Genomic DNA, 10,996 nt, shown 5'->3' on the forward strand with positions numbered 1-10,996 from the left:
TTGATATATTTGACTCAGCGTTATTGGTGCATGTCCACAATTAAGTGTATCGGGATACCCAGTGTGATGTACAGGGGAACCGATTATAATTCTTCAATACATATATTTTTCTTGGATTCCATAAAAAAGAACTGTTTTTTATTCTTACCTTTTCTTTATTGTTCTCAAACAAAAGCAAGCTTATTACCATACCTGGTGTACCCCCGGCGGCAGACAATATGGTTGGCATCCAGTCAACAGCGTGCATCATACTGGTGGAAGTATAAACGAGCACAGTTATATCAGACAACTAATGTGACTTACATATATATAAGAATTAACAATAACCCGATCGTCATCAATGCATGCATCCCTATACACATTCTACTTGTGTAATCAATCATTTCGCCTAAAGTTCGATTCATAACATAAACTATTTACATATCATTACACGATATCCCCATAACAGCGCATTTGATTGTATTGAGTTGATTGTATGACTTTACAATCACTGTATGTTAACGACACCGGATATTGCTATCAAGCCGGCGGAGATCACAAGAGTTTGACTGCAGTTGAAGGTGAGTTTTTTTCTATATGTTACTTACTGCAGAGGCTGTCAATACCTCACAGTTTCAGCGTTTACTTAAACCATAGAAAACATTCATATATGGGTCAATGTTTCTTTCAGACTTACAAACACGTCGTCTGGTATCGGCGAAAATTTATGAGTAATAACGATCACGTGTCTGAATTAACATTTGTAGTACCTCTCTCCACATATGTTACTGCCTACAACTAAATAAAGATGTATTTACATTACACACATTCATTGTGTCAGCGAAAGCATTGTATTAAATGAAATATCGTCAAAACTATTTCGTCGAACTTTACGGAAACTTGAATGTTTGTTTTTAGATTACTGTACGACAGCATGGAAATTGCAAGCCGCCGTACAATGCTTTGAAATTATGTCAGCATATTTCTCATAATTTACAACGAGTTCGAAAATACGATAAATGTTTACACNATTGAGACTGATATTTCTTGTATCGCAATGGTTTTATGTGTTAAAACTTAATCTTCTTACTTGTCATTATGAACTGAATTCTAAATAATCTTAACTATTATAACACTGTTCTAATTTGTAATGAATGTATTATACTTGTATAGCCAAATAACGAATCCTAATGTCAAAACGTTGTTTTTACAGCTTGAATAATAATAAAGAGAAAGACGATTCGTTGTGTTCACGAGATTGACCATGTTTAGTTTAAGGGAAACAGTATTATCTTAGAACAAGGGTAATGAATTATAAGTTTACCGAAGAATATTAACTGTAGCGATGGTTAGGCTTACGAGCTAGTGATATGGTCTTCTTGAGTAACTCAGTGCTCATATGTAGTTCCCATAACGCATTTTTCAAGGGAATATGATTGATGAAATTTTAGTACGGGAGAAAATAACGCTATTTTCTTTCTCTATTATGTGATCAGTTTAAATCCTATCAGGCATGATGTTATATAGATGAGGTATAATATCATTTGCATCATTTCCGATTTGACAGTGGATTGAATATCAGGATATACCCGATATAACAGTTACACGATGTGCGGTATGTGTGCGATGTGCTCACGAAGTGTGGACGATGTATGCTGGATGTGCGAACGATTGAAATCTGGACGATTATTGCTTTCGCACATTTGTGCGGACGATGGGCGAACGTTGTGCGATGATAATCGTGGTTGGTGTAAATTGAGAAACGAATGAAAATAACAAATACTTAACGCCCAGTTGTGCTTTCATAACGGTCATACAATATCACATGTCAACTCTCTATGTCAGGCAGGGGTCAGGTAAAACTCCGGTTAATCATATTTGTTTTATTTACCAGTTAATTAACCTGGAAGTTTAACCCATTCCTGATAGTCTAACGGTCACTGTAATGCTGTGTAACACGCATTGTAAAATTAAACATAATCCTAATTAAGTTGATGAGCAATTTATATATACAGTGTTCCTTATTCTATACGAGGGTTCCGGATTGTTTTCATTCCGTTATATTGATCAACCAATTCTACCAAATCGCACATTTGTGCGGAGAGAAGCGCGCAACGGGGCGAACGATTGTTAAATCGCACAGTTGTGCGCACTATGTGTGGAAGATGTGCGAACGGTGTATGCACGGTGTATGCACGGTGTATGTGTATGCACGGTGAATGCATGAGGTGCGAACACTTTTCTTGGTGCGTTGTGCGGTCCCACAACTGTACATGTATATTTAGTTTCAGTATCTTCGAACATGTTCGTATGTAATATAAAATTTGCTCTGACCCGTTATATGTATATCCTGTTTTTTCCAGTCCTTTTCCGCTGATAAAAGCTGTCGCCCGGGTATCGCCCTCGTATATAGTGACTTTCCCGCCTCGAAGTGGGTAGTTGTTACCGTGGTAGAGTGGCCATCCCCCATTCTATCAACACAAAAGATGAAAGATCAATCGGGGAAGTGATGATGAAATTAGTTTGAATTTTGATTTCTGGGTCGATCAAACTAGATACTAGTCTTTAACAAGTAACATCCTGACTTACGTCGTCAGTGAAAACAAAAATGGCGAGCAACAATTTACAATTAACTATAACCACTTACGTCGGAGGTGAAGATGAAGAGTGTGTCGTCATACATGCCATTTTCCTTCAGGGCGGCAGTCACATTCCCTACCAAGTCATCCATAGCCGTCACCATACCTTAACATATTATTCTATACATTCACAGCTAAACCAAAACATTTTAGGACATGTCTTTCCTTACAGTTGATGTAAAGAATGCAGATGCATTTTTGAGAGAATTTCCCTGTTATGGAACTTTTGTTTTCAAGGTTAAATAATAAAATACATCGATATATTTGTAAATATACATACGTAACTGAAACTATTTTATTTTGTTAAGTTTACAAGAAAGATATTGACTGTCTTAACTATAGTGTTGTTTAAAGATATGATAACATTGAATGTTGGGTTAAAAAATATAGAATATGTAAAAACCTAGTGAAGAATAAAAGCTGTTTATGTAACACAGCATCAATGCACTGATTTTCTGAGCTGCGCCAAGGCATGTATTATCAACCCATCTATAACTCACCAGAGTATTTCCTTCGCCCTTCATTCTTTATGTTGCTGTACATATTCTCATAACTTACGGGAACCTGAAATCAGTATTCATAATTTCTTACCGTCTTTGTCCTATATTTATGTTGGCACATACTGTCAAAAAGTATTAAATGAAAGTATAAAATTATTAACAGGGACAACGAAAATAATAGCATCAATTAATAAATTCCTAATTAAAAGCATTAATAGTGTATATCTTATGTAAGTTTATGGGATATGGATATTCTACCCCAGGGTGTAGAATATCCATATCCCACACACATATACCTACAGCATAATTGATTCCACCTCCCTCCCTCTCCCTTTCTTTATTAGCTCTCGTATATGGTATATTCGAACGAACAAACAGTTTGATCTTTAAATCATTTTTTTAATGATATTAAATGTTGTTTAATCAATAGTCATATCCCAATTTGGCCGAATGGTATTCATTATTACCATAACAGTATGACGTCATGATAATTACTGTGTCAACAATCGGAACATGCATGTCATATGGAGCACGTTAAAAAATGTACAGCCAGCCAATCAACCATATGGAGAATTGCTAAAAGCTTACATCTGACAGGTTTTGGTTTGAATAGCTTAGCGTATTGCCATACATTGACAAACAACTGAACCCTTATTTTGTTGGCATTCGGTGAACTGTGACAATACATTTAGTTATTATATTAATATAAAGTATGCAACCTCGATCGGCTGATGGACGGACTGGAATGGGAAGTACAGGTAGAATGGCTTGCTCTTGTCGTGTTTGGATATCACCTTCCGCGCACGATCGGCATAGACATACTGAAATTAAATTGCATTTCATTAAAAAAAAACATTTCTCCAAATGCCTCAGTGTCGAGGATAATACTAAGCATATAAGCGGAATGAACGTTATCGTTACTTAATCTGTGTCTATCAGGGACTAGGGTAGAACAGTTCATGAGCTCTCTTTGTGTCGTGTCACCAAGAAAAGGGTGCGCTAATTTGTTCAGCATTTTTGTCTGACTTGGAGTTGCTATACCAACATTACAGCTTAACACAGCTTTCTCCCATCATACATTTACAATTACATTACAAAAATGAGAATAGGCATAAACATGAAGTAGAAGATCTAATATTCACACAAACACAAATACACAACATTAAAAGACACCGTTGAAATAATATTGCTGAATTTGATAAAATGATGCACATGTCTTTAAACGTAACAGTTAAGGTCTGCAGAAAGATCTCAACCGACAAACAAAAGAAGCTCTAAATATGAATACTAAGGCATTCAAATGTTGAAACATAATACGCCTTACATTGCCAAAAAGTTGACTCTCAAAGAAAAAGTGAAAGGCTTATCTCACATGGATGTCGACAGATGCAAACAGAACTTCCAAGTAAATTCACTATAAAGGTCACTAGATAGGAGGGGTGGTTGTATATTTAAGTTAGGAGAATGTTTAAAAAACCTTTAGAAGACAACGATCGTACTGATGGACCTGACGAGTTCCAGCTTAACAGAGTTGAAGGTATAAGGAGAGACCAAATAGAGTATCTTGAAAGGCCCGCAACATAAATGTTCTTTGTACGAATAAAGAAAAAAAAAGAAGCGAAATAACTCTTCAATGCCTTGTATAAAACTAAATAGTGGAGCTATCTACCTAAAATATAAAGTATATTATAGATATTCATATTTAATCATTGTATAGCAAATGATAATTACAAAAAATGTAACTCATACAAGCATAAAATTAATGACTAACCTATAAAGCATTAAGCGTTAACAATATACATGCCCTGATCTACAACTTATTGCTGCAATGTCAATGTGTTTAGTCTTGAATATCAATTTGCCGATATTTAAAAGTACAACTAATTACTATATCCAGTAGAAAATTTACCTTTGCGTTCCAGTTCATTTAAACGTAAGGAACATAGGATATCCATTTTAGTTAGACGTTTTCAAGGTTCACCTTTGACCTAAATAGGGTTGAGTGTATTTGGGTTGTCATTGATTACTTTAATGGAACCTCGGGTGTATATAATAGATGGCATATGAAGTGTTTAAAGGTTACGTATACACTTACAGTTGAATATTTCGTGGTATCCGGCATAAAGGGTTGTTTATCGTCCCTGAAATCCTTTCCACCAGCTGTTTCAAACACACCAATTAGTTTTTAATTGCATTGTCATCAAGGATGTACACCTCTGGAGAAGTCAAAACCTTCCTGTATTAAACCTTTTTCTCATATACACTTTTGGAAAATTGAATTAATAGCTGAGCAAAAATTGCAAAAAGAATTGTGCCGTGTGCTCGTTTTTGTGCTTTGATCGGTCAAAGATACCAATTTGAGATAATATGTGGTTTTAAGTGAATTTTGCTGTTTTGACCATTTGCAGGACACAATCATCATACAATATCTACATATAATAGTGTGTTATCAGATATGTATGAATAAACTCCTTTAACTAAGTCTTTTATCTCAGAAAATCAATTTAAGTTACTCCCACCCCTAATTTGTTAATGACAAACTACTATTTTTTTCATCATTTTTTTGCAGATTTAACGCTTGACATAAAAAGTTTTTAAATATTTAGCAGATCAAAAGAAAATTGGTTTCTCTTTCAAAAACAGCCATAAAAACGGGGAATGCTTCTTTTTTTGTCCTATTATGACTTGTGTTTTTTTCACCATTTCGGGGTCAATAATTAAAAGTGCTCCAGTTACACTTATTATGTAAAATAAAATACGAAGAATGTATAGTTTTTTCCACCTTGATACTTATTATGTTCATAACATTGACATTATAAAGTTATACAGCGAAAATGAATTTGCTACAATTAAAAATGGCGACACACTGACGATTTAAGTGATCAATCTAGCTTTAAAAAGGTGAGTTTTTCGCTGTTCGTGAAGCGCAAGAAATACACAAAAAATATACATTTTCAAAATGGCCGAAAATTTGGTCAACATATATCTAGATATTTGACTTATTTTCAGATGCGCGTTGGCTATTAAAATTAATTATACTTTGTTAAATATTACAAAAAAAACAACCTTACACGAGATAAAAAGAGACTTGACCGTGATTGAAAGATCAGAAGATTACATCCTTAATGCGTGTTTCATTAGTGAATAAATACCATGTTATCTAAATGTTATATATGTAGAATAGAGATTGATACGAGTTTGAGATTTTATTATCACATGCGTCCCATAAATATCAAAACTGTCACATTTATTGGGAAAAGTTAAGGAAAGGAAAACCAACACAACTTTATTAATATCGTATTTCCAGTTTTTGATGTAGTTACATTGTGTGACGTCACAATGTGGTAAGGAAACAATTAACCTGTCACGTATAACATTAGAGATAATAAAATCCGACCCGTACATGTATGAGTAGAATAGACTTACCCATAGATCTGTTATAGTAATGCTCATGGCCCAGGTAAAATCCATAGAACGAGTCAAATCCTCGGTACGTCGGGGTACATTCCCACTTACAGAATCCCAGATGCCATCTGGAAATATATAATCATTTCATTTTTTCACGACATGATACAAACTTATATCCAGCAAAACAAGTTGAAAAATAATACAATAGCGTCGACAAAATCGCTAAACAATGTTGGTGCGGAAAGCTAGCAAGATGTACATTGGAGATTCCAAAATGACTACGTGGAATATATTGTACTCAAACAAGTAGTAAGTATTGTTCTTAGCTATAATTATTCATTGGAACTTGTGTACAAACATATATTTACATCGATCCATTCTTCAGCTTAGTAAACTCGGACTGTGTACACGCAATGAAAAAAAGGCTCGGCGGATTGATACCTATATCAAATATGGCGCCCTTCTCGTTCAGCGAGATAACTGTTTGATGACAGCCATTGTTTTGTTCCTTCAACATCTAGAAGCGTGAGACATATTCGGAATCCATTATGTCTGTTTATACAACAAAGGGATGCTGGCAAACTTCTTATTCCATGGATGCACATTCAACATATTTTGTAAAGTAAATAATGGCGGCTTCTGTTTGCGACGTTCGACCGCATCACTACCAGACAAGTGTGTCAATGCGTGTACATAACGACCGTTTTAAATGAATAAAAATGTTCGAAGTGCTACTTATATTACTTAATTAAAGATTTTACTGCAATATAGAGAAGAAAAATAGTGTTGTTCACTGCGTACTTTATAAATTTACCCATATATCGATGTAGATTTACTGGAACTACGGCTTCCAAAGTTGCCATCGTAGCAACCGGCTTCGACTGTTTTCTTCTTTGTATAGCATTCGTTCATTATTTATGATGTAAACATAAGTATTAACCTTCGTTTTGACGGCGTATACGGTAGTATGAACGCAGTTGGCAACGAACATCTTCTTTATGGAGCGCTAGAGCGCACCATAGACAATAGTCGTTGCCAACTGCGTTCATACTACCGTATATGCCGTCAAAATGAAGGTAAATCCTTAAATGCACTATACCAAAGAATAGATAATAGCCAGGGAAATATGAATGATGACAGAGTGTATTATTTTAAGAAAGTGTTCGCAGATATCAAATAGAAAACAAAAATAGTGTCCATACACAACGTCAGTATTGTAACTCCAGAGTTGTTAAGACAATAGAAACATGTCATTTGTAGACAGCAATACAAAAACACAAAAGGAAAGTAACCACCACCAGCCTTCTCTTGCGAAACTAACAGTGTTTCCTCTGTCTTAGATGTGTTATTTGTTTCTTATAGAGTCGTATTATCGCCAATATCTATTCGTTGTTATAGATACACATATCTGGAACGATTAAAAAGCAAAAAATATCACTTTTAAGCAAAATTGCTTATTATTGTAATAACAGCGAGAACATAATGTACAGCTTTATCGTCGTGTACTCATCATCACAATCTGCTTTAGATGTGGTCACAGCATCCACAGTCAGACGAGACGGACGTGATAGCGATTTACGTGAGGTATACTTACTTTCCTATGGCGTGGGTTTCATATCCCAGTTTCTTTAGGTATTGGGGGAGGAAAGGTTTATTGAAGGGCGAACACACTGCTTGCTGAGCCATCAGAGCTCCATGCTAATGTAAAAAGAAATAATACAAATTGAAATGAGCTTTTTATTATACTTATGTCATTTTCACATATCATAGATATATTTGTTTGCATACATTTAACTATATCAGTGTGTACTGAAAGACATTATGACTTTTGAAAGTGTAAGATAGGTATCAATAGAAAGTTTAAAGACATACACTTAAATGCAATGTTTATACGATATTGAAGAATAGTATTACCTGAAGTCCAGCTTTGAAAGGATACACCCCCGTCATGAAAGCATTCCGGGACCTGATATTAGTAACATGTTGTCGTCATTCACGTTGATCATACAAACAAGTGTTGTTTATGACTTGTTTCGGTAATATAAATGATTAGTTTTCTATAATAAATTTGATTAATTCATTTATAGGGTCTTAAAGATATAGTAACCTTATATACATATATATTGTTATATAGTAGTCGTGGAAGAGTAAGTTCACTTACAAAAAATGTTCACGCCAAGATACAGTAAAGTATAAGGATAACGGCCTATCAGTACAAAGCCTTGTCATCATGAAGATCCCGAAGCGCTTGCAAACTATAAGTTTGGTAAACTGTTTCTGTATCTCTTAAACGATATGAATTCGTTATAATCAACGTGAAAACAGTTCCCGTTGGAAAAAGTCCGAGGACAAAAATCTATTTGTCATAATAAAGCCATACTCACGGTGTACATAGGGGTTGTACGTAGGACTGGTTAAGTATGACTCCCTCGTACGCCAGCTTGTCAATGTTTGGGGTGATCATGTCGGGGTTACGAAACCCTACATCGTTCCAGCCTTTAAACGACGGTTATCATTGCTAATAATTATAATATGTATATATATAATACTATAAAACAAAATACAAAGAGATTCTAAGTACCTCCCAAACGCGTTCACCTCTTGAGAGGTTCATCAAAGGAACTGTATTATACTATATATATAATAATGTCCTTTTCGCCATAGAAACACTGACAAATTATCTATTGGATGAAGTATTTTTAATAAAGTGAAATGAAATGTAGACTTTTTGTACGGATGGTCTCCCTTGTGGCACGTTTTCTAATTCAACACTCAAATTCACTTTACTTTTGAAATAGTAGAAAGGTTTTATGTCACCGTATGTGGACAAAAGTTTGGATCTGTATATTAAAATATTCATACGATTTGTATGAGGCCCAACGCTGTATTGGTAAAGTTTAGATTTTTCACTGTCCAGAGCACAAGGACCTGATAATTTGTTACATATATATATTTGGACCTAAAATAAGGGTGTTCAGAGTACGTTTACATGTTTTTGGGTTGGTATCGACTTTCAGTAAAAATGACACTCATATATATGAGCATTCGTGGTGTCATTTACTCTGAACACCTTAGTTTACATGTAGGTCCAAATTTAGCTATAACAAATTCTCAGGTCCCTGTGGTCCAGAGTATACCGGGTATATGTCGTCACTTCTAATTACTATACATAAACAAGCCTGACCTACATTAAAAACAGACATATAATTATCTTAAAACCCCCCAGGAAATATTAGATGCTTACCGTAATCATCGGCTACCATGAACACTATATTCGGTTGTTTGGCATCCCTGCCACCGATCAGCAGTAACAGCGTCAAAGCACACAGAACAGGTAATATTAGAAACATCTCCATATTACTCCAACATATGTTCGTTGCTTTTGACTAGCTATACTACGTACCCTCCAAATATATAACACAATCTTTATCACCGAAGACAATCTCGTCATGTGAGCATCGACACACTCATTGAACAATGCAGACTATTTTTCATTCGTCGTTACTAATCACCTTACCGACAACATTAATACACGTGGTTTGTTCACCGAATGGAACCAAACTATTTACAATCAGACTCTATTTCGCAATATATTGCACTGTTTTAGGCCTACAATATCAGATGTCAATTATATGACCAAGAACAAGTTTTTGTTACGTTTAGACTGCTAGGCTTCTGTGACAAGCTTGCATATCCATAGACTCTATTTTCAAATTATGTAAGTTTTTCAATCATTTAAAATTAACAATGGATGTGGTAATAGCGCAATTAACGTGTAAATTAGGTATTAGTATTATGAATTTATTTTGGTATTGATGAAAAATCACTTGTATTTAGACACAGGAAGATAAATGTTTAATTTATATATTCATAAACTATGTCAAAAATGTATGAAATAGTTTTAGTAACAGATAAATCACTTAAATATCAGAAGACAGGTTTTTGTTTTATATATTTCTATGTCGCATACTCAGGGATATCACATGCGGAGTGAACACCCAACAGGATTTCTTTTTAATTTTAACATGCCACTAAAAAGGACCACACCTAGCTTTATTCGAAGATTTGCACTAGAAATTATATAGCGGATTACATGTGCATGTTTAATAAAAACTCTCTTAAATTTCTTTATCAGCAAATATAAGTTTACAAAGAGACTGTTCGGGCGACCTCTACTAGGGTTACACACCCTGTTCATGTATCCTTGAACGTTATCATTTGGAAACCATAGGTAGGTTTTATGTTATAGTCTTCATCACGAGACTACACGTGTGTTTCTATGTCATAACACAAACAGTCGCGTGACGCTTGTTCAGAATTTATTTTTATCAAAACATGAATTAGTTCGACATCGTCTTGAAGTATATTTGCTTCAAATCGATTATTTGGTCCAATAGATTGATGCTATTTATGACTTTAGTTAAATGAATGCGGTTTTATATCACAGAGCTCATCTATGTAACACGTTTT

At 34.7% G+C, this 10,996-nt stretch overlaps 1 protein-coding gene across 1 annotated transcript in view; it reads right to left on the reverse strand.

Moving 5' to 3' along the window:
* LOC110453798 (arylsulfatase B-like) overlaps window positions 1–9,998 on the reverse strand; it is a 13,482-nt gene extending 3,484 nt beyond the window's left edge. The window contains exons 1-11 of the mRNA XM_021502958.1: window positions 9,771–9,998; window positions 8,911–9,022; window positions 8,441–8,492; window positions 8,121–8,224; window positions 6,545–6,651; window positions 5,214–5,278; window positions 3,838–3,939; window positions 3,119–3,182; window positions 2,627–2,724; window positions 2,314–2,450; window positions 193–251 (exon numbers count right to left, since the gene is read on the reverse strand). Of these exons, the coding sequence (XP_021358633.1) occupies window positions 193–251; window positions 2,314–2,450; window positions 2,627–2,724; window positions 3,119–3,182; window positions 3,838–3,939; window positions 5,214–5,278; window positions 6,545–6,651; window positions 8,121–8,224; window positions 8,441–8,492; window positions 8,911–9,022; window positions 9,771–9,882 (1,012 nt within the window). The 5' untranslated portion in view covers window positions 9,883–9,998. The remainder of the gene's footprint in view (window positions 1–192; window positions 252–2,313; window positions 2,451–2,626; window positions 2,725–3,118; window positions 3,183–3,837; window positions 3,940–5,213; window positions 5,279–6,544; window positions 6,652–8,120; window positions 8,225–8,440; window positions 8,493–8,910; window positions 9,023–9,770) is intronic.
* Between the last annotated feature and the right edge of the window lie 998 nt (window positions 9,999–10,996).

The sequence above is a fragment of the Mizuhopecten yessoensis genome, unplaced genomic scaffold (assembly GCF_002113885.1).
Source record: "Mizuhopecten yessoensis strain PY_sf001 unplaced genomic scaffold, ASM211388v2 scaffold7507, whole genome shotgun sequence".
Classification (NCBI taxonomy): Eukaryota; Metazoa; Mollusca; class Bivalvia; order Pectinida; family Pectinidae; genus Mizuhopecten; species Mizuhopecten yessoensis.